This window comes from Halichoerus grypus, chromosome 8 (genome assembly GCF_964656455.1).
Source record: "Halichoerus grypus chromosome 8, mHalGry1.hap1.1, whole genome shotgun sequence".
NCBI classification, from domain to species: Eukaryota; Metazoa; Chordata; class Mammalia; order Carnivora; family Phocidae; genus Halichoerus; species Halichoerus grypus.
This window is the reverse complement of record NC_135719.1, coordinates 50,786,923-50,811,006: the sequence shown is the minus strand read 5'-3', so window position 1 is coordinate 50,811,006 and position 24,084 is coordinate 50,786,923. Positions and strand designations below refer to the sequence as shown.

The 24,084-nt window shown below is 40.0% G+C and overlaps 1 protein-coding gene across 7 annotated transcripts in view; it reads left to right on the top strand.

Annotated features, from left to right (window-relative positions):
• The first annotated feature begins 554 nt into the window (after positions 1-554).
• APH1B (aph-1B gamma-secretase subunit) overlaps positions 555-24,084 on the top strand; it is a 162,964-nt gene continuing 139,434 nt past the window's right edge. For all 7 annotated transcript variants that reach the window (XR_013450449.1, XR_013450450.1, XM_036081151.2 and 4 more), the window contains exons 1-5: positions 555-796; positions 2,212-2,382; positions 8,565-8,635; positions 9,661-9,783; positions 23,140-23,267. Coding sequence is in view for 5 of the 7 variants with exons in the window: in XM_036081151.2 (XP_035937044.1) it covers positions 684-796; positions 2,212-2,382; positions 8,565-8,635; positions 9,661-9,783; positions 23,140-23,267 (606 nt within the window). In the remaining 2 variants the exon portion in view is untranslated. The remainder of the gene's footprint in view (positions 797-2,211; positions 2,383-8,564; positions 8,636-9,660; positions 9,784-23,139; positions 23,268-24,084) is intronic.

Sequence of the window (24,084 nt, the reverse complement as noted above, 5' to 3'; positions counted from 1 at the left end):
GGCCCCGGCCCCAACCCCGCCGAGGCACGCAGCCCAGCCTCCAGGCCCCTCCGCCCCGCTCCGCCCAGCTTCCAACCTCTGCCGCTGCGCCCCAACCCCCCCCAACTCCTTCAAACCCCTCCGCCCCGCCCCAGGCCGCCCCAGGCCGCCCCTCCGCCCCTCCTCCAGCTTCCTCCGCCCCTCCTCCCACTCCCTCCGCAGCGCTCCACCCCGCCCGCTCCAGCCCCCCACCGCTCCGCCTCCAGCCTCCTCTGCCGCGCCCCTTTCGCCCCTCCTCCAGCCCCCTCCGCCGCGCTCCGCCCCGCCCCCATCCCCCTCCGCCCCGCCCCAACCCCCTCCGTGGCTCTCCGCCCCGCCCGCTCCAGCCCCCTCCGCCCCGCCTCCAGCCTCCTCCGCCCCGCCCCAACCCCCTCCGTGGCTCTCCGCCCCGCCCGCTCCAGCCCCCTCCGCCCCGCCCCCATCCCCCTCCGCCCCGCCCCAACCCCCTCCGTGGCTCTCCGCCCCGCCCGCTCCAGCCCCCTCCGCCCCGCCTCCAGCCTCCTCCGCCGCGCCCCGCCCCCTCCGCCTCTCCTCCAGCCCCCTCTGTCGCTCCCAGCCCTCTCGCCCGCGCCGAGCTCAGCTCTGTCAGCGGCCGGTGCACCTCGCGTCCCCGTCAGGCCTCCGGGCCGGCTTCCGCGGTCGCCATGACGGCGGCCGTGTTCTTCGGCTGCGCCTTCATTGCCTTCGGGCCTGCGCTGGCCCTCTACATCTTCACCATCGCCACCGAGCCGTTGCGCGTCATCTTCCTCATCATCGGGTGAGGCGGTTGCTCCGGGAAACCCGGACCCGGGGCTCTCCTCCCCCGCCGGACGTCCCGGCGACCCCCGGCGTCCCCGCCAAACGGCTCGACCTTGTTGGGCTTTGGAGGGGAGAAGGGTTGGGAGGGGGAGAGCTGAGCTCCCGCTTTCCTGGTATTCCTCGTCCTCCGAGGGGCGGCGGGAAAAGAAAAAGAGCCCCGGGACCCCACAGGGCGGGCTTTGGGGAAGGAGCTCACACTGTGGGTCTCAGAAACCCTGATGCATGGCTCCTGAGTTTTTGCCGAGGGTCCGTGGGTGGGCTCTAGTGAGTTGTGAAGCCATTAAAATTGTATGAAAAGATTGTGGGTAAGTTCAAATATTCATCTCTTATTTTAGTGGAGGGGGTCCCTCATTTCCCTCAGATTCTCACAGGCATCTGTAATCAATCCCAAAGGGGTTAAGAGCACATTAGCCCCGGAGTTTAGGTGCTTTAAAACATACCCATGCCCGACCCCTACCCCAGATCAGCCAAATTGTAATATCGAGGGGGTGGGATTCGGGCTACGGATTTTTTTTAAGCTCCCCAGGTGATTCAGGTGTACAGCTAAAGGGTGGAAACCCGTGAAAACACCGAAACACCTGTCAGTGCATCTCTTTGCAGGAGCTTGGTAAATACTGAACTCTTGCGGCGAATGTGGTCATAAGCCCGATTTTCAATTGTCTGGCAGCTCTTCCGGGGCTCCCTACGTCCCCCTGCACCTTTGAGTCTCACTTAGTACCGGGAGAAACAGCCACGGTAGGCCAGTGTTAACCACCTTTTCTGAGCTGCTTCACCTCTCACAACTGTATTGAAAGTGCCGCGTCAGATGTGTGTCATTTTAAAAACAATAGAGATTTGGGCAAAAGGTTTGTAAAGCTTGTTATAATCATTAAAATCCACAGGTATGTTGTACAAGCCAGGCCTGGAAAGCTGACTTAGATTTCAACAGGTTTTCAACCTCTGAATTTTATACCAGTTACTCTGTTAATAGAGATGTAGACCTTTTTTTTTTTTTTTTTTTTTGGGAAAGACGTATTTACGTATCAGTGGGCATGGGCAAAACATTAATTAGGAAGAGTAGCAAATAACCAGGTTTCTAGCTAGATAGTCCTTAGCAGATAGTCTCCAGGTGTACTTTAGAAGCAGCAGGGCCACTGAAAAAAAATGATTGTTAGGAAAAAAATCTCACGTTCCTCTTGGACTGCGTGTTCATCTCACCAGGGAAAATGAACCATTGATTAAGAACAAGTGATCCAGGGCATCACTTTATGAGGACTTTTCCCCCCCTCTTATTAAAGAGTCAGGAAATCCTGTTCCTTCTCAAGTAGAGTTTTTTCACTTTTAAATCATTATTAATCCTGTTCACTTATACCTTTTTCCCCCTCTAATTTTCAGGGCTTTTTTCTGGTTGGTGTCTCTGCTGTTTTCCTCCCTTTTTTGGTTCATGGCAAGAACCATTACTGACAACAAAGATGGACCAATACAGAAATATCTGCTGATCTTGGGAGCGTTAGTCTCAGTCCTTATCCAAGAAATGTTTCGGTTTATGTATTATAAACTTTTAAAGTAAGTTAAAATTTGCTTTACCTTTTTTTCGTTTATATTTGAATTATGATTTAGTAGTTTGAAACACTAATATAGTGTGGTATTGAGGGCCTGTGCCTTCCTACAGAGTTGAAAGTCAAGTGATTGTACATTCCCAGCCTGAAAATATTGAGTATTTTTTTTTAAGATTTATTTATTTTAGAGAGTGCGTGCGCATGGGGGGTGGGGCAGAGGGAGAGAGCAAGAGGGGGAATCTCAAGCAGACTCCCTGCCGAGAGTGGAGCCCACTCAACTTGGGGCTTGATCCCACAACCCTGAAACATGACTGGAGCTGAAATCAAGAGTCGGACACTCAACCGACTGAACCACCCAGGTGCCCTGCAAATATTGAGTATTAACTTGTGGACATTTCTTCCTTCACTCATTCAAAAAATATTTCTTGAGAATTTATTCAGTGCCAGGCACTGTCCTAGGCACTTGGGGATATATGATGATTAAAAGACAGTCTCTGTCTTCATGGAGGTTATAGTGGAAAGAGACAACACTGAATGAACAAGAAAATACATTGTATGCTAGAAGATAATAAGTGCCCTGCAGGAAAATAAGCTGGAGAAATAGTCATTGAAACAACAAGAAAAACTGTTCCAGCTTAGAATTAATGTGTGCTTCTCTTTGCCACCACTGAAAATAAATCATTCTTATGGAGATTATACCTATCATTATTTTGACTGTATTAGGGGATAACAGGGGTTTATTTTGTGATATTTCATGTGATTTCATATCTAGAATAGAAAAATATATTTAAAAAGCCATAGTTATGAGTTCCCTTTTTAGGCCAGGAAGTAGGTCATCTGTAGGATCCATGAGGACCTCACATGAAACCACTGATTTGAAACACAGCTTGAACTTGGAACCATATTTTCTTTCAGGCAGTCATGAGGTTGGCTTTGATTATGTAGTAAGGCTTATAAAGTGATAAGTGTGCTCTTTTTATTTCTGAAAATGAGATAATTAAGGCATTCCACAAATTTCATGTATGTAATCAAGACAGAACCTCAACAACATCTTTTGTAATAGGCTTCTGATCATTTGTTCTTGCCAATATGCCAGGCCTTCTATATTTTTTACTTGTCGCTTTTAAAGATTTTACATATTTATTTATTTATTTAAAGTGTCGGGGGTGGGGAAGGGCAGAGGGAGAGAGAATCTTAAGCAGGCTCCATGCTCAATGTGGAGCTTGATGCGGAACTCCATCTCACAACCTTGAGATCATGACCTGAGCTGAAATGAAAAATCAGAGGCTTAACCAACTGAGCTACCAGGTGCCCCTACTTGTTGCTTTTTTCTTTTTTTAAAGATTCATTTATTTATTTTAGAGAGGGGGGTTAGAGGAGGGAGAGGGAGAATCTCAAGCAGACTCCACACTGAGTGGAGATCTCATGGGGCTCTATCTCATGACCCTGAGATCATGACCTGAGCCAAAACCAAGAGTTGGACGCTCAACCAACTGAGCCACCCAGGCGCCCCTTTACTTGTTGCTTTTAATAACAGATATTGAAATTTAATAATGAAGAAATTTTAATTACAAATAGCAAACCAGGAAGCCATTGCTTAGAAGCAAAAGTCTTAGAAAAGGTTTAAAAATGAAATTTCCATTAGTTTTTGGAAATATTAAAGAGCAACAACCAAATACCGACAATTACATTTAAGTTTCCACAAGAATACAATCCTTAACAGATGGACCATCTATTCAGCTGTGGTTGAATGTTTCTGGTATGTAGCAGTTACTTTCATTCCAAAATTTAATTTTAACTGTAGAATATATTCCGGTAATCAAAATCTCCCTCTTTCTAACCCCTGCCCCACATAGCCAAATGAAATCCCTGTTACATGGTTGTCATCTTGTCTCTTTCAAGGCTACACATACCTCATTTCTTCACCTGGCCGTCAGAAGACATAGATGTGGCTTCTAAACCTTTCCATCTCTTTTATGTCGGTAGACACCCCTTTTTGTTAGTGCCTGGAGTTTATCTGTGCTTAGGACCCAGCACAGTACCCTGCTGTGGTCGAAGTAGTACAGAGATCAGTGGCCTCTTGCACCCTTGCTTGGGCACTGTACTCTTAACTCAGTCTCAGGTTGCACTGGTTTTTTCCTGTCAGTAACATCATTGGCTCATGTTGGTTTTGCATTTTCACGTATGTTGGTCCTACTTTTGAAGTAGACCTAATTTTGAATAGATTTTCACAGTTTAGGGACATGGGTTTAATGACCCCTTAGGATATTAGGTTCTAAAATCCAACTTACCTTGAGTGACTAAATCTGCTGTTCTTTACCACCTTGTTTCGTCATGGATTCTACCTGGAATGCAACCTTTTATTGGCACTGTCCTACAGTTCTAAAGGACTACAAGCTGAACATAGGTTACCATTTGTATGGGAAAGGAATTACAGGTCAGTCAAGGCTTTCATGCCACCAAGTTCAGAGAAGCCTCTTTGGCCTTCTAGGGAAACCATGATATTTCCTCTGAAAGGGCCTTTGGAAATTAGCAAAGAGATAATAGGACAAACCTGTATTAACAGGTGCCTTTATGCTGCCATTGCAAAATGCATCTCCACCAAGCCTTTGGATTATTGTACAGTATTTTTCTAGCAAATTTTAGACATGTTGGCTGTCATGTAGTTATATGTTAAAACAAGTTTGAGAACTATTATGGTACTTTATTCATGACTAACATATAAATATGTTTAACTTGCTCTCATATGCTGTACTACATTCAAATATAGGAACTTTGTTTAATTACTATTTTAACTATCTCCACTTCCAAAGTAGGTTTTCAAATTTAAAGTACTGCCTCAGTCACCTTTTTGCTATCTGAATTTGGTGCCAAGCTTAAAACGTGGAAGGTTTGTACCAGTTTTTTACATATATGAAACTGAATCAAAATATTTATCACTGCAGTCTAATATAGATTTATTTCATGGGTCAGGCCTCGGGAAGTGCTTCATCTTGAAGAATGAATAAATGAATTGTAACTTTCAGCCTAGCAAAGAGCTGTACTGTGAGAAACTGGCATGTGGCCACAAGTGATAGTCCTTCCTATAGTAATTTCGTTAAAAATTCAAATTATGGTTGTATACATTGCCTAAAACATACATTAAACATTTTTTAACTTGAAGCTTTTGTAATTTAATCCAGTTTTGTCTTATAATGCTGATAGCATAAATATTTCCTAATTTTAAAACATCTTCCATTTATAGAAAAAAACATAATCATTACTACAATTTTTTTGGGGGGGGTACCAAATTACTTTGTTTGAAGAATGGTACAAATGAAAGAAGTTAAGTAGATGTTTTGGTACAACTTATAGAAAAGGTAAAGGTAACCCCAACATGCATGCACTGCCTCGATGACCAGGGAAGTCACCCTTGTGGCTATGGGAAGACAGCCTAAGGCTTAGCTCTCACTATCACTGTTTCCCAAGGTGTGCTCTACAGTTGTTTTTTAAGATTTTATTTATTTATTAGAGAGAGAGAGTATGCGCGGGGCGGGGGGGGGGGGGAAGGGCCAAGGAGGAGGGAGAAGAAGAAGCAGACTCCCCACTGAGCAAGGAGCCCAAGGCCAGTCTCCACCCCAGGACCCTGAGGGCACAACCTGAGCCAAAGGCAGACGCTTAACCAACTGAGCCACCCAGGTGCCCCACAAAGTTTATATTTTTAAAATTGGACTTTTTTGGGCACCTGGGTGGCTCAGTTTGTTGGGCGACTGCCTTCAGCTCAGGTCATGATCCTGGAGTCCCGGGATCGAGTCCCATGTTGGGCTCCCAGCTCGGCAGGGAATCTGCTTCTCCCTCTGACTGTACCCCCTCTTGTGCTCTCTCTCTCAAATAAGTAAATAAAATAAAATCTAAAAGAGAAATTGGACTTTTTCTTTTTTGTTCTTGGAAATAGTAATAAATGTAAACAGAATTTTCCACTTCAGTAAGATGGTCAAGTTAAAAACACTGTACCTTCCATCATTGATCATATGTTCTATATCCATCCGGAACATGGAAACTAATGGTGTTTTCTACTTTTTCATTTCCTAATGTTAGCGTTGAGAACAGTTAATGCCAGACCTTTCCTCTCACAAACTTGCAACATAGAATGAGGAAGTTTATTAAACTTTTGAATTTATATATTTAATACATTTGTGATAGCAATACCTTGCTGTACCAGATAGCAAAAAATCTTTTATTCATTATTGAGCAGTTTATATAAAACAAATCCTCCAAAATTTGATTCTGTTGTACCATTATGTCCACTTGTTGGTAGAGATTATTACTATCATATATGTCTCTAAGCTTTGATTAGCCTTTAACAACGTTCCTGTGACAGGTTATTTTATTTAGGAAAATTGAACATCTTAGTTGGTTACTGCTCCAGAGAAAGATGATATAGCCACTTAAGTTTTGATTAATGTCCTTGCTACTAAATAATGCTTCTAAATGGAGAGCCTGGAAATGGCAAATTGTTCTTTCGAGTCTAGAAAAGCAAAAGGCCCTTTTCATTATGCTTATTACTATTTTGGTTGAATTCTGCATTGCCTTAATTTAAAGTAATCAATGATATTTATATTTATGTAATGAATAGGCCAGCTATATTGAATATGCATACCTTGAAATTTAAATTAACACAATGCCCAGAATGTAAGTATGTTCTGGTTAATTTAATTTTCTACTCTTAGAGTTAACCTAACTCATTTTGTTTCAGCACTTAGTGAAAAATCAATCTAAAATGTTTGGTTTCTTTATTGCTTTAACAAATATACCTTCTCCTAAATATAATGTAAATACCCTTTGAGTCAGGGTCATTGTTGCAGAGTTTCTAGCCAACAAATGTTAGTAATAGTGACGGTAATAAAACTGACAGCCACACCTTACATTCTTACCTAACACATCTGCATGGGAGCAGGGACTCATGATAAGTATGTGAATTGTTCCCAACAGAAGCACAGATATGATCACTCTGAAGATCATTTCTTATTGAGCAGTATTCTAATGTTTCATTTAGGTATTCATTTATCTCCTTTTCTGAGGGTAGCATTTTATTCTTCTCTGATTAATTCTCCCCTGAAGCCTGATTGGGATATGAAACAAATATGTAGAATATTTTATCATCTGAAGATCATATGATTAAGTACCCATATGAGAGCTCAGACCATGGGCATTCTAGGATTTAAGAGTAAGGAGAGATTAGCGATTACCAGTCATTGGTAGAGGTGAATTGTTTGAGAAACTGCTGACTAAATGAGACTTTGGAGGATGAGTATAATTTAGGTTCTGCGAAGTGGAAGGTAAAAGGGAGGGTAGCAAACTAGCTATAACCCAGGCGGGAGATACTACAAAGTGCCAACAAACTAGGATTGAAGATCTGGTACTTTGGGGAGAGGGAAAAATTCAGAGTGATGGAGGCCATAGGATATTGAATTAAAATTTTTTTTAAAGATTTTATTTATTTATTTGACAGACACAGCAAGAGAGAGAACACAAGCAGGGGTAGTGGGAGAGGGAGAAGCAGGCTTCCCGCCGAGCAGGGAGCCAGATGCGGGGCTCAATCCCAGGACCCCAGGATCATTACCTGAGCCGAAGGCAGATGCTTAACGACTGAGCCACCCAGGCGCCCCTTGAATTAAATATTTACTGAGCTCAGAAAGTAGTCAGAACCATTGCTTTTTTTCTTACTAATTTAATCCCTGATGGCTTGTTTACTTATATTTTTCTTATTTTTTCTCTTCTATGTGAAAAGTCAGATAAAAGGCAAAGTTGGTTGGAAATTTTGGTTGATTTTAATTGAAAATTTTCTGGGTTTTGTATAAGTGGATTTTATTTTATTTTGTTTACTATTAGGTTTTACTTTTATTCCAGTTATCATACAAGATAATATTAGTTTCATTTCTACAATACAGTGATTCAACACTTCCATACATCACCGGTGCTCATCACAAGTGTACTCCTTAATCCCCTTCACCTATTTAGCCCATCCCCCCACCTACCTCCCCTGGGGTTACCATTTGTTTGTTCTCTATAGTTAAGAGTGTTTAAATGGATTTTAGATTCAAGGTATAACCTGATCAGAAGCCTCAATAAGTATCGATTTTGAAATACCTTGTGTTTTTTCCTGATATACTGCTTTTTCTTTTAAAAAATTGTGTGGTTTTATTTTAGAAAAGCCAGTGAGGGTTTGAAGAGTATAAATCCAGATGAGACAGCACCTTCTATGCGATTGCTGGCCTATGGTAAGTTGGAACTGCATAGTGTCATTAAGAAAAAGCCAGACTTGACATAAAGGCCATTTTTATTTTTTGTATCTTTGTAGGTTTTTTTTTTAGAAAAAAGATTTACCCATTTGAGAGAGAGGGTGCTTGCACGCATGCGGTGGGGGGCGGGGGGAGCAGAGGGAGAGGAAGAGGGGGAGAGAGAGAATCTCCAGCAGACTCCCCACTGAGCTTGATCCCATGACCATGAGATGACCAGAGCTGAAATCAAGAGACAGAGACTTAACAGACTGAGCCACCTAGGCACCCCATCTTTGTAGATTTTAAATAGTATTTTATTATTGCCTTGGCCTTTTGGTGTACATTGTTTATTTTTCTAGCTTTCCAGGACCATTATATAAAGGGAAGTAATTATAGGTGACCTGTATGTCCATTAAATAATTGCCAGGTTTGAAAGTTGGGCTTTTAATATGCATATACTCTAGTTAACAGTTTTTAAGTGATGTTACTGTTATCTTCTCTGGGTGGTTACCATGACTTTGGCTGTGGTAGGAGGACTTTTCATATTAATACAGTTAATACCTCTGCAGGGTTTTCTTTCAGAATCATGTTTTAAAGATTGGATCTAGATCCCTAAGTTGAGTCACCCTAGTTTGACCCAGGGATTACTTTCTACTATAGGCAGTCATCCCTCAAGCTCGGTTCCAGTTTTAAGCCCTAATACTTAATTCTACAGACTTTTATCATAAATCAAAGCCAGAACTTCAGCATTGTGTCCTCTGTCTTGCCTGTTGTTTCTGTGCCTTTCTAGATCTTTTTCTTTTTTCATTTCTCTGCTACATTCCACTGTTCATTTCCCTTCCTTTTACACCCTTCTCTGTTTATCATTTAGCCAAGCACTCACCTTTCCTGAGCCAGCCTTCCACTGCTTCTCCAACAGCATGCATACAGTTTCCCCTTTAAAATAGTATTCTCTAGTCCTTGGAAACTTGATTTGAAGAGAAATCATAGCCTGAAAAGAGTCTAACGTGTTTCTCCCTCTTTAGTTTCTGGCTTAGGCTTTGGAATCATGAGTGGAGTATTTGCCTTTGTAAATACCCTTTCCGACTCCTTGGGACCAGGCACAGTGGGCATTCATGGAGATTCTCCCCAGTTCTTCCTAAATTCAGGTATGTGCCTACTAGTTGTGAATGTTCAGTCTTCTGGTCTAAATAATCATCCTTATTGGAGTTCTCTGGCTTAGGAATTCAAAATTTAAATTTATATGATACCTTCTAAAGGCAAAATACTGTTAGATATCAGAAGTAAAGGATGTAGGAAAATAAAAATTTTGGTTAGAGTATTTTAGAATTTTGGGGTGGAATTTAGCATATATAAAATTTATTTTTATTTTACTATACTAATGTTGATGTGTAGTTGATGTATAAGTGAATTTTTATAGGCTATATGCTTTTTTATTTTTATTGGTTTGCAATTATCTTCAGTATAAGCCTTAGTCTTTAATTAGTCATCTTGGTCCCTTTTTGGGATAAGCAGTATAATTGAAATTTGAAATTGAGAGGAGGGAAAATGCTTCTTATTTAATGTAAACTAATATTATGCATCTAAAATGTACATTTAAACATATCTGTATCATTTAAAGAATAACAACCCCTTCTTCCCTTTTTCTTAAGAACTAGAACATTAACAGAGTACTTAGAGTCCCTTGTTTCTCATTGTTTTTTCCCCACAGGTAACTATTGCCCTGATTTTGTGTTATTAATTCCCTAGGTTAACCAGGTTTGAAAGCTAGGTTTTTAACATATATACATGTTTTGTTTTGAAGGTAAAACATGAAACTTTTACCTTCATGTATGTATCTGAAAAAAATTAATAGTTTTCCTGCTTTTGAAACATTTAAAAATAAATCATGCTATATTCTTTGAAAAAAGAAGTTGAGAGGAAAAAATGATAATAGATGAGTTGGCCTTTTTATCCCAAGATGCAGTAGAAAAGGACCAGCTCATTTCAAACTACTTTTTCATCCACCAGGTGAAAAATTGTCATCATGATGCGGTGATCATGCATTTGAGAGTTGTAATGTACATAATTAACATAAAATTTCTCTTAAATTTTCAAGAGGAATCTTTTAAAAATGGTTTTAAGAAAATTCCACTGTATTTTTTATCTCTACAAGTTATATTATTAAATTAAGTGACCCCCCCATGCATATATCCTATTAATTAAATATTACTTATTTAACATCTATACTAAAGGAATTTCTGTCCTCAAGGAGCTTACCCTCTAACAGAGAAAATAAGACTAAACAAAAGTGAATAACTATTTTAATACAGTTTAAGATAATAATAGAACCAGATATAGGAATGTATGCCCAGATTTTAAAAACTGCTGCAGTAGTTCACAGTCATCCTGCCTGTTATAGTGATCCCTAAACCCTGTGGATTCTTGTTCCTCATTTTAGTCCAGGCCTTGGTATCTCTTGTCTAGATTACTTCCATCAACCCCCAACTGGTTAGTCTTTCCTCAACCCACTTTCATGTGAATCTGGCCTGTATGTATGCAGCCACCAAACGATCTTCCCTGTACAAAAAGTATAATGACTTTCCAAGGTCTATCCTTTCTAAGGAATAAGTCAAGGCCTATTACATCAGGCTACAAGTTCATGGGTTGGACTTATTTAGTGGTGCCTCCAACAAAGCAAATTTTCTTCATTGTAAGCATTCCACAATTAGAATATTTCTGACAGTTTTTTGATGAATTATAATAATGAGTGTTAGGTTTTTAGAACAAATGTAATGTTAATAGCTGACATCTGTTAGAGCCCAATATAAATTAACAAAACATAATCAGGAGGGGGTATTACTGCTACAGTTTTCTATATTTTCTGAAAGTGGTCTATTATACTGCTACATAAGCAATTTTCGTTTGGTTCGAGTAGCATTCTCCTAGTGGAATTTATTTTTCTGCTAGCTTCTTTCACTAGATGGTGCTAATTCCCTTTCATTAAGACTAACTTAAAATGATTCTTTTGGAAGAAAGTGAAAGATGTGCTGGCAGTTTGGGGGTTGTATTTGCAATTTCTATAAATTCATGGGAAAATTCAATATTCTAAGAAAATAAAATAGTTTAATGTCTTTAGCAGTTAGGATGGCTGACCATGCTATGAATATATACCTATAGAGTAAAAGAACAGTATTTTATCGTATGCAAGAGTTTATTCATTATAGCATCATTGTTTGGAGCATAAACTTTGAATTATACATTTAAGAAATTACTTTTCATTGCATTTTAAAATAGTAACCCCAAATTTATATATATTTGTGTTTGTTGTATGTATTATTTATAACTGCTATTGTTACCACTTATTTAGGCATGAGCTCATTTTTTAAAAATTTTTTATTGTTATGTTAATCCCCATACATTACATCATTAGTTTTAGATGTAGTGTTTCATGATTCATTGTTTGTGCATAACACCCAGTGCTCCATGCAGAACGTGCCCTCTTTAATACCCATCACCAGGCTAACCCATCCTCCCACTCCCTCCCAAGGCATGAGCTCATTTTTAATTTGTCAGTTAAATCTGTAAGTTTATATGTTTAGCGTATTTCATTACAAATGCCTAACTAGTAATCAGAATAAATAAGGCCTATGGGGTCACTAATTAGTGTATTTATGTTAGTATTAGAGATACACTGTATGATACCTGTGTGTACATAGGTTTTCATGTTACAGGTAGGCATAGTTTATAAATAATATGTATGTATAAGTTAATTATTTTTTACTTGTAGTTGTGTAGTATTAACTTTTCTTAGAATTATTACCATTTCTTAGTAATGCAATATAAAGGCAAAAGTATGGAAATTGGAGTCCTAAGTTCAAGTCTTATTCTGGCTCATTAATTTAGTATTTTGGGCAAGTCCATTTGATTGTTTAATCACTCATTCCACACATGAGTATTAAGTATTTTTATTAAATAGAAGTTATACCAAGCTATGACAATACAGTTTAGTTAATGCCTATACCTTTCACTCATAGTGGGAAATAAAGACAAACAGCTGATTATAATAAAGTGTGACAAATGGTATGATGAGGAAGAACCACGAGCACACAAAAGTCAAGCTCTAACTCACACTCCTGCACTTGTAATTAACGGGTCAACTGTGTACTTACTTATGTCTCTCCAGCCAGATGCTAAGCCTTTTAAGTGCAAGGACTGAGTCTGTTTTGTTCACCCCAGCACTTTGTGGAGTCCTTTATTGCTAGATGGATTCAAATATTGATTGAAAAAATGAAAGCTAGGCACAGCTTATGGAGGAAGTGCTATTTGACTAGAAACTGAAAGGACGAGTAATAGCTAGCAGGCAAAAGAAGGAGGTTGTTGGGGAGGAATGTACCCAGTGGAGGGAAGAGGTATCTTCCCTGCTGGCCTAGAGGTAAGAAAGACATTTTTCATTGGGCAAAGGAAGTACTGGGCTTCTGTCTAACTCTCAATTTCCTCATCTTTCAGGAAGAACAAAAATAATACCTAGCTCAGAGTTGTAATGAATTAAATGAAGTTAATTTAGAGAGTATATATTTAAGTGATCTAATAAACTTTAAAATGGCCTAAAGATAGAAAATTTGGTTCTTATCAGGGTAGAGAATTTGGTTCTTGAAATTAAAAAACAGAATTTAGAGGATAATTTTTTTATGTGGAATTTGGGTTTATCACTCTGAATTGCCTCCCTTATGCTTTAGAAGAAAAATGTCTTTAGTACTCAGTCAGAAGGGAAGGTAATACTTTATTTTTAAAACTTCTCCAAATCAGGGGCACCAGGGTGGCTCAATCAGTTGACTTTCTGACTCTTGATTTCAGCTCAGGTCATGATCTCAGGGTCATGAGATCAAGCCCCACATCGTCAGGCTCCGTGCTCAGCAGGGAGTCTGCTTGAGATTCTCTCCCTCTTTCTGCCCCTTCCCTGCTCATGCCTGTGATGTGCTCGCGTGCACATGTTCTCTCTCTCTCTCAAATCTTTAAGAAAACCCAAAACTTCCCCAAATAATTTCATTTATATTTTCTTGGCAGTGCTCCTGTCTAGGTAAGGTTTTAAACTTTTTAGCCACTTACTAGGAGAAATCAATACAGGTCAGACCCCATGTGGAGTATCATGTTCAGTTCTGAACATTGTGATTTAACAGGAATACTGAAGAACTAAAATTGGTACAGAAGAACAGTGTGAGTATGGTGAAAGACCTAGAAACGGTATCTTATGGGGGCTGATCGAAGGAAGAGGAATGTTAAACTTGAAGAAAAATAAAAATAAGAGGAATATAAGAGATTCCATTTTTGTCCCAATTTGTCATTCCCTTTTATAGAATTCCACACCCTTGCATGGCCTCATGGTGGTGGCCAGGATATACTTCCCTGCCCCTGAGGTTGAACTCAGTTATGTGGCTTCCGTTGGTTAATTAGTGAATATAAGGTAAGTCAGAAGCTAAAATACCACTTGCATGGGCGCCTGGGTGGCTCAGTCGGTTGAGCAACTGCCTTCGGCTCAGGTCATGATCCCAGGGTCCTGGGATCGAGCCCCACATTGGGCTCCCTGCTCTGCGGGGAGCCTGCTTCTCCCTCTCCCTCTCCCACTCCCCCTGCTTGTGTTCCCTCTCTCGCTGTGTCTCTCTTTGTCAAATAAATAAATAAAATCTTTAAAAAAATAAATAAAATAAAATACCACTTGCATGGTTGGGCCTGCGCTTTTGGACTCTGGTCATACTCCATGAGAATATGTCCCACATAATTAATGCCCACTTGACCTCGACCCCAGAATGAACATGTATAGGGCAGACCTGTGTGCAGCAGCAGTAAGGAGTCAAACCCAGCTGTACCAGCAGCCTACAGCAGTGCTGCCCGGCTGAGCCCAGCCTTAATCAGCCAAAGCACAGTCAACCTTCGGACCAATGAGCAGGAGAATAAATCCTTGGTGTTGTAACCCAGTGAGTTTCTTTTTTCATACATTCATTTTTTTGCAACAATATTTTAAGTATCATCTTTGTAATATGTCACGTTTGTTACATGTTTAGACTTTTATTTATTTTATTTTTAAAGATTTTATTTATTTGACAGAGAGAGAGGGAACACAAGCAGGCTTCCCACGGAGCAGGGAGCCCAATGTGGGACTCGATCCCAGGACCCTGGGATCATGACCTGAGCCAAAGGCAGACGCTTAACGACTGAGCCACCCAGGCACCCCACATGTTTAGACTTTTAAATGAAAGCTCATTGTAAGCAAGATTATCTTAAATAGCTACCTTAACAATTCCAAAGTGGTAGAAAATATGTAACATCTATTAGTGATACAAAGAAATTTTTTTTAATTAACATATAATGTATTACTTGTTTCAGGGGTACAGGTCTGTGATTCATCAGTCTTATGAATTCACAGCGCTCAGCATAGTACATGCCCTCCCCAGTGTCCATCACCCAGCCACCTCATCCCACCCAGCCCCCTCCATTCCAGCAGCCCTCAGTTTGTTTCCTGAGATTAAGAGTCTCTTACTGTTTGAAAATTTTTAACAGTAGAGCTTAATCTGCAATTCTTACTCTTTTCTGAACGTATTAGAATCTTAATTTTTTGTAATAAATTATCGTAAGTAACTGCCACTGCTTATGACACAGGGATATTCCACATGCTGTAGTATGTCATCAGTGTTGTCGTCAAATATATTTTTCCATTACGTGTTTTCATTATATCAGTAGTGTAATAGTCTTTCCTTCAAGCTGCTCAAGTAGCTGAGAATGGAAAATTATACTTTTGGATTGTCCTTTCACTAAATCTTGGCCTGTGAGAGACTAGCAGCCTGGGATTCGTTACCATGTGTGCAGAGCACAGGTAGCTGCCTTCATGCAGGGTGCAAACAGGTAGCTCGGGATTGCTTCACAGAGTTTGGCTGAAGGAATGACGCAGGCTGTGGCTCCTTCAGACACGTTCCAGGCCACTCTCTGAAACACTGCTGTCTCTTTCGTCACACGGCCGAGTGGCCAGCCCCTGCTGACCCCTGTGCAGCTCAGGCAGTCTGATGACTTCTGCTTCTCATTTCTCTTCAGGCCTTGTTTCTTCTTCACGTGTGAGTCAGTCCTTATTTTCTTCATCCACTGCTGCCTTTAACTTTTTGTGCTTTTTGCGTTTAGTTTCTTTTTCTTCCTAGAGAAACTTCCAGAGATATTTTTTTATAGCAATGATGAGCAGGATACTACTCTATATGGATGATTTGCACTGGAAAAAAGTAACATTTTTGGAATATCATCTAGCATAATATCTTCTTTCATTCAGTCCCATAGGAATATATATTTTATCCATTACATCTAATATTTACAGTTTGAAAGGGGGGACAAAAACCACCTTGTTTTCAATTTTATTGATCAGTTTGGCCTTCTTCAACTACCTAAGTTTGATCCTGTGAAGCTCCATGGCTCTGTTGGGAACATGTCCTGTTGGGAGCATTTACATCTGTTTTGTGCCTACTTTTCATCAGCAAGGATGCTCTTCACTGCTGGGATCACTTGTACCAGTTCACTCCTCTAACTCTCCAGTTCTCCCAAAGAGAACTAGAGTGTTCACGTCAGGGCTGCTGCATTGCATAATTTCTGGGGGAATCATTCACATTGTAATATGTTTCATTGGTGTACTCTGAGGTTTTCCATTGCTATTCCTGGAGCATGTTTTAGCCAAATTTCCTGAAACCAGACTTTTTGTATTATATGTATAAATGTTTGGCAATCTTTATGGTTCTTTTTAAAGGAATTAACCTTGAGGTTTATTTTAAAGGATAGATCTATTTGATTTTATCAGCTTTTTCATTATGCTAAAGTTCTTCACCAAAAATTCAGTTGAATATTTTGATTTATAAAGATTTACTCAGATATTAACTTTGAATATTGAATATTTCAATCTTGAGATTGAAGTCCTGGTTTCAGATAGTAGGCTGCTTTTCCATCTCTAGGGGGATTTTTTCTTCTTAAATTCAGTGGAACAATGATTTGAAATACTGCTGACTTCTCATCAGAAATTCTAGAGGACAGAAGACAGTGGAGCAACATCTTTAAGTGATATATCTCTGAAGTCTTCCTCATTTCAGTTGATGCCCTTCCATCCTTCGTGTTGTGCAGGCCAAAAACCTTGGAGCAGTTACTGATTCTTCCCTTTTTCTTACAACTCACATCCAGTCCAACTGCAGATCTTACCTCCAACTTCCATTTAAGTCTCCATCCAGGTTCTTTTGTGCTTGGTTTTGCTTTATATTGGCATCAGGAATAGACGGTTTGAGAGCTGGTTTGGAGCAAGCACTTAAAGGAAAGGTAAATCTGATGGTGCTGAAATTATTCCAGACCAGAAACAAACATGGGAGGTTGCGTTGGTGGTATAGTGGTGAGCATAGCTGCCTTCCAAACATGGGAGGGTCCTAGTTAATTTCATAAAGTCAACACAGCATTGATACAAAGCAGTAGAATCCTGAGAGCCCACACTCCCTGCACACTGCTAGAAGATGGGTTCCCCATTAGAGATTTATACCCCATGTTCCAGTGGGCCCTGCCTTAGACCAGCAATGCTCCCAATGGCAGCTATAGCCAATAACTTTTTTTTTTTAAGATTTGGTTTTTTAAAAAGATTTTATTTATCTATTTGACACAGAGAGAGAGAGAAAGAGCACAAGCAGGGGGAGCAGCAGAGGGAGAGGGAGAAGCAAACTCCCGAGCAAGGAGCCTGACGCAGGGCTCAGTACCAGGACCCCGGGATCATGACCTGAGCCCAAGGCAGATGCCCAACTGACTGAGCCACCAGGTGCCCCAAAGATTTTATTTTTAAGTGATTTCTACACCCAATGTGGGGCTCAGACTCACAACTCCAAGATCAAGAGTCGCATGCTTCACTGACTGAGCCAGCCAGGTGCCCCAAACTATAGCGAATATCACTTTTGGCATGGTTTGTTAACACCATTTTTGTCACAATAGCTGAATAATACAGAGAGTTTCAATTTTTTTTTTTTTTTAATGTGCCACATGTCAGGGAAAAAAGAGTTGACTTGTGTTTCTTCCTTCCTAGGAAGTTGAATGTTGCCAAACATTTATACAGGAAGAAAGCCTTCCTAGGATCAACAAGCAGCAGTTGGAGCAGGGTTTGTCAATGGCACTATTGACATTTGGGGTCAGATAATTCTTTGTTGGCAGGAGATGGAGGGGTGTCTTGTGTATTGTAGGGTGTTCCATGGCAAGATGCCAGAAGTACCCCACCCCCAGCTGTGGTAATCAAAAATGTCTACAGATACTGACAAATGCTCTCTGGGGGCAAAATTGCCTCACTTGTGAATCACTGAGTTAGAAGGCGGATTTGGGTTCAGTTTGAGAAGGAACTTTCCCACAGTGACTGCTTTAATGAAGTAAGCTTCTAAACTGGATTTGAAGTGGATCCTGTGGGATTTACTTTTTCATTGCATAAGGATTGGATCAGAAAACATGTAATAGGCCTCCCAGTGCTGACCCTCACACTGATGAACTAATCTGAAGAGAGAATTTCATCATTCTTTAACATATGCTAGGGAGACTTTAAACAAAATCATATTTTTGGCAGTCTGTTCAGCTTATGAACATACTTTAGAAGCATTTTCATAAATATGAAATGATAAATGCTATTTTATTTTTTTTTAAGATTTTATTTATTTATTTGACAGAGAGAGACAGTGAGAGAGGGAACACAAGCAGGGGGAGTGGGAGAGGGAGAAGCGGGCTTCCCGCTGAGCAGGGAGCCTGATGTGGGGCTCGATCCCAGGACCCTGGGATCATGACCTGAGCTGAAGGCAGACGCTCAATGACTGAGCCACCCAGGTGCCCCGATAAATGCTATTTAAACACCAGTAGTCATTCAGATTGTTTTCAGAACACCTCCTTATAATCTGGCTGGTATTAGAGGACAGTACTACACCTTTCTTATTGCTATGTAGTATGAGATGGTTTTCAAGATGTCTTTTTTAAGTCTTGGAGAATGTTATTTGGTTAGTAATATATATACTTCTATATTATAATAACAAGGTTACAAAATTGTCATGTTTTTTAAAGCAAAATTTTTAAGTTAAATCCCTATTATGGGAAAGGCATTTTCAAAAATATTTAGTTCTGTGGCTTGACTTCTACTTGGGCTAGGTCATTGGAGAGCTCTTAAGAATCCAGAGAGTTTCTGCAACCAAGAGGGTTGGAGGAGAGTCCCTCACTGCACAGAACCTTGACACCCCAGACTCTTTTCTTGGAAAAAGAAGCCAGAAGCTCATTAGTAATCACATCCTGTCTCTAGGCAGTTGAGGCTAACTCTTGGCTTTGCAAAGTCTTCCTCTGCCTGTTGCTGCTACCACCCAGCAGCAGCCCTTGGCTCTCTCTGGCATAGTTAGAGATTCTCTGAAGTTGTCAGAGGAAGCCAGATGATAGCAGTTTCTGTACTGGTAGGATCCAGTGTTAGAATCAGTTGCTATATTAGGCCGTTGTCTTTGCAAGGACAGAAAAGTAAATATTAGGAATAAGGGAGAGAGGGACAAGCCTGAAAATGAGGATGTTTATGAATCTGTGTGTTAGAACATTTGGAATATATTCAAGGAGAAAAGAACCAAGTAGTAAATGTAGCCTCTTTTTTTTTCCTAAAGACTTATTTATTGGTTTGAGAGAGAGAGAGCAGGAATGAGAGGGGCAGGAGGAGAGGGGGAGAGAGAGAGAGAGAATCCCAATGCTGAGTACAGAGCCCAATACGGGGCTCGATCCCAGGACTCTGAGATCGAAATCAAGAGTCAGATACTCAACCGACTGAGCCACCCAGGCCCCCCTAAATGTAGCCCCTTAAAGATAATCCTGAAACATTTTGCTTAAAAATAGGTTAAAATAAAACATTCTTTACCAAGAGAATTTGGCTTAAAAGGTTTTTGGAAGTCCATTATCAAACTAGTAGCTACAATTTCACAAACATGTATAATACTTGTTAGAATTGTTAGATTTCTTTCCTTCCTTCCCTCTTTCTTTCTTTCTTTCTCTCTCTCTTTCTCTCTCTCTCTCTCTCTTTTAGAGATAGAGTGCGCAGGGTGAGAGGGGCAGCGAGACAATCTTAGGCAGGCTCTACGTGCGCAGAGCCTGTCACGGGACTCAATCCCACAGCCCTGAGATCATGACCTGAACTGAAGTCAAGTCAGATGTTTAACTGACTGAGTCACCCAGGTGCCCCAGAATTGTTCAGATTTCTGATTAATGTTCCAAAACACTAGAAATTAGGGAAGCTCCTTTTATTAATCTGGATTATAAATGAATTTTGATATTTTTATGATTAATTTGGAGAGGTTTTTTTCTACTTTTATGAATATTAGAACAAAGCAAATTTTAGAGAGATTTACTGAAGGACTTAGAATTTTATAGTTAGGAACATGAAATGAGAAAGTTTTAGTAATTAAAAGATAGTATCCTAGAGATACTGTTAGCAAATCTTCATTTCTAGTTGGAATTAATTCCATTTACTAGGAAAAAGTATCAAAATTGTATGTACCTCTAACTACATGTATGTGGCAGAATAGATATTCAGGTCTCAGTTTCTGTTGGACCTCTGACCAGTTGCAGAGGGAATAAACAATGAATCCCAATATTCTAAATGGCACATTCTAATAGTAAAGACTTATGATGACATGGAAGCCAGCCAGAAATTAATGCCAGGTGAATAAATAAGCAGTCAAGTAAGAATTTACAGTGTTTCAACAAATGTCTGAGAGCTCCCCTTTGGATACTGTGTTAATAAAACAGTACACTGAAAGGATGAGGCGAAGTTCCAGAAGATTGTGTTTTGTGCACCATGATAGCCTCAGTGCCCGGAAGAGTGCCTGCCCATAATGGACATCAAATAAGTACTTGTTGTATGGATTAAGGAAAGAGGGGAGGAAGAAAATAAATATAAAAGTAAATACAAGGTCAGAGAAAGAAATAATCTGTAAGAGTGAAGAAGAGTGCATTTTAAAACACAGCACACTACCCACATTTCTATTGCTTGCTGCTTTGCCTCACTTTCCTGCCTGATGGTACAACTCACTAAAGGTCCTGCCACATTCATTTTTGACTCTGGAGACTGTAGCACATAGTAGTATCATTTATTGAAAAGCTGTGGTTTACAAAGCACTGTTCTTCCCTGCAACAGCCCTATGAGGTATTATTGTCCCCATTTTAGAAATAAAGGGAGCAGAAGGTGAAGGAGGTTAGGTTAAATAGTTTGCCCAAAGCCACACCGTGGAACTGGCATTCCATCTCAGGACTGTGTGACTCCTGAGCTCTTGTACAACATCTTCAGGCCAAACTATCCAGGTGCTCAGTAAATGTGTGCTGAGTGTTCTTAAAAAAATGAAGAGTAGGTGTCAAAGAATTCACACAAGGAGATGGCATTAAGCTAGATCTTAAAGTAAGATTTGGATATGGTGAAATGGCAGGGGGGTGATGAGTATTCAGGCAAAAGGGACGATCAGTTAAAATAAGTAAAAACACAGAGACATAGAGTATAAGAGTTCTGGTTTTCTACCATTTAGGCTATATTTGAAGATTAGTAAAGGATAATAATTTGGGTCTTGGGTTGTAGAGGGCCTTGGATGGTAATCTGAGATATTTGGACTTTACTTTGGACACAGTATCAATCCATCAGAGACGTTTTTTTTAGCAGGAAAGTGCCTTATGTCATTTCAGTTTTAGTCTACCCTCATCCCAAAGTTATATATTTTGAAATCCCTCCTCTACTTTATTTACCATCATTTACTGAAATGATGGCACACTGTCCCTAGACAGAACAACTTGCTTTCCTCCAACCACAGTAGTTATGTACTTTTAATATTGTTTTTGGATGTTTTTGACTTTGTATAAGTAATAGGCATTTTCCCACGATATGTTTTTTTCCCCACTTAGCATTATATTCTTGAGATCATTTATATTATAGATCATATAGTATACCATTGTGTGAATACACCACAAGTCTTCCATTCTGGTAATGATGAAAATTTTTTGTTATTACAAACAATGCTGATATAAATATTCTTGTATATCTCTGTGCAAAATATGTTAGTTTTTCCAGAGCAGTGGTTCTCAAATTTGACTGTACATTGGAATCACCTGCAGGTCTATTTAAACACAGGTTGCTAGGCTCATTGTCTGATTGAAGAGGTCTGGGGTGGGTCCCAAGAGTTTGCATTCCTAACAAGTTCTCAGGTACTAGTGATCTATTGATCCAAGAACCAACTGCTTCAGAGTATAGATCTAGCTGTGGAATTGCTGGAATGAAATAGAGAATACATATTTTCAACTTTACTAGGTAATGCTAGATTGTTTTCCTATCTGCAGTGTGAAAGAGAATTGTCAGACTTGAATTTTTGCCAGATTGGTGGGTGTTAATTTTATCTTATTATGTGGCTGAAAAGGAAAATTGATGTGCCCTTTTTTCATATTACAACTTTCAGAATATGTGGAACTTGCCCATTTTAAATAACGTTTTCAGGGCACAGGAGACACACACACACACACACACACACACACTCTATTGCACAGAAAAACCTGGGTGTGCTGATCAAATTCAGTTTTGGTTGCCTAAGAAGAATCTAAGATAATTACTGCAATTTTTAATATTTTTATTCTTCCATTGGCCTTTTTTTTTTTTAAGAAAAGGAAAGAGCACAGGAGAAATTCCACTTTAGTGAGAAGACTTGTTTAAATTTTTTTTTTTTAAGATTTTATTTATTTCATGGGGCACCTGGGTGGCTCAGTTGTTAAGCGTCTGCCTTCGGCTCAGGTTATGATCCCAGGGTGCTGGGATCGAGCCCCGCATTGGGCTCCCTGCTCCGCGGGAGGCCTGCTTCTCCCTCTCCCATTCCCCCTGCTTGTGTTCCCTCTCTCGCTGTGTCTCTGTCAAATAAAGAAATAAAATCTTTAAAAAAAAAAAAAAAAAGATTTTATTTATTTCACAGAGAGAGTACAAGCAGGGGGAGCAGCAGACGGAGAGGGAGAAGCAGGCTCCCTGCTGAGCAGGGAGCCCGATGCGGGGCTCGATCCCAGGACCCTGGGATCATGACCTGAGCCGAAGGTAGACGCCCAACGGCTGAGCCACCCAGGCGCCCCAAGACTTGTTTAAATTGAAGATACTCCATTTAATTGAGGAAAATGCAGAAGGCTAATTTGGAGAGATTTGATTGGACACATTAGTTTTATCCCTTCCTAGGAGAAACTCCTTGAAAGCCAGGTCCAAGCTGACTTTAGCTTTAACAGGTTCATATTCTCGATCAGAAGCTGCTGCAGAGCTGACCCTGTGTTGAGAAGTGTTGCTTTCCAAGTTACTCTTTGAGCAAACGTGTGTCAGGGTCCTGGTTCTGACAGGTGGTGTTTAAACTCTCACAGTGGTGTGGCGTACCCCAAGAGCTTGTGTATCATGAGCAGGTGGTCAGTGGGCTTTGGCATCTGTTGTCTATATGACTGGACACTAATGGATGACTGTCTTTCAGCTTTCATGACGCTGGTTATCATATTGCTGCACGTGTTCTGGGGCATCATATTTTTTGATGGCTGCGAGAAGAAAAAGTGGTCTGCCCTTCTTGTAGTTCTTCTCACCCATCTGCTGGTGTCAGCCCTGGTGAGTATTGCCACCATGCTCGCATTGTTTTTTGGAACTCAAGTTCCCATATCTAAAATGGTAGGTTCCACTCTAAATGAAATACATGTTCATGGTCAAATGAAGAAATTCCAAAAAGTTGTTGACTGCGTGAATGAGTGAATGGTAGATAAATAAATCATCTAAGTCTTCCTACAGAAAAAAGCAACTATTTGTTGGTTGATTTCATTAAAAAATTTTTTCTATGTATCTTGCTTTTATGGGTATAGTCAAACCTGAAGTCATCTTGTATTATTATGTTATGTAACACATCTTAAACAATTTCCATGATATTATAAATCCTTTTAATATGTAAACTTTAATAGCCTTATATTATTACATCAAAATTATATTACAGTTTACTTAACTGATTGAGAACATCTTTTTCTACTTTTGCTTCTTATAATGCTATCTTGAACATCTTTGTACATGAAAGTTTTTCAATATGATATTTAGATTCCAGGGAATAAAAATATGAAATTAAATGGCATGCATATTTTTAAAAACCTTGATGTCAATTGCTAAAAGACTCTCCACAAAGGTTGTACCATTTTTGCTCATTCTGATCAATAACAAGAGTGCCCAATTTACTCCCTCCACACTGAAATTCTAAGTATGCCAGTTTTCAAAATAAAATTTAAAAGGAAAGCTTGACTACATATATTTTTTAAGAACTATTTAATGCTTTGGGTCTGACTTTCATTGTAATTTGTCAGATATTTCCATCAGAATTATCCTCACCACTGCCTTGTCCAGACCCTTATGATTTTTCACCTCCAAGTATTGAAAAGGTTCTTTC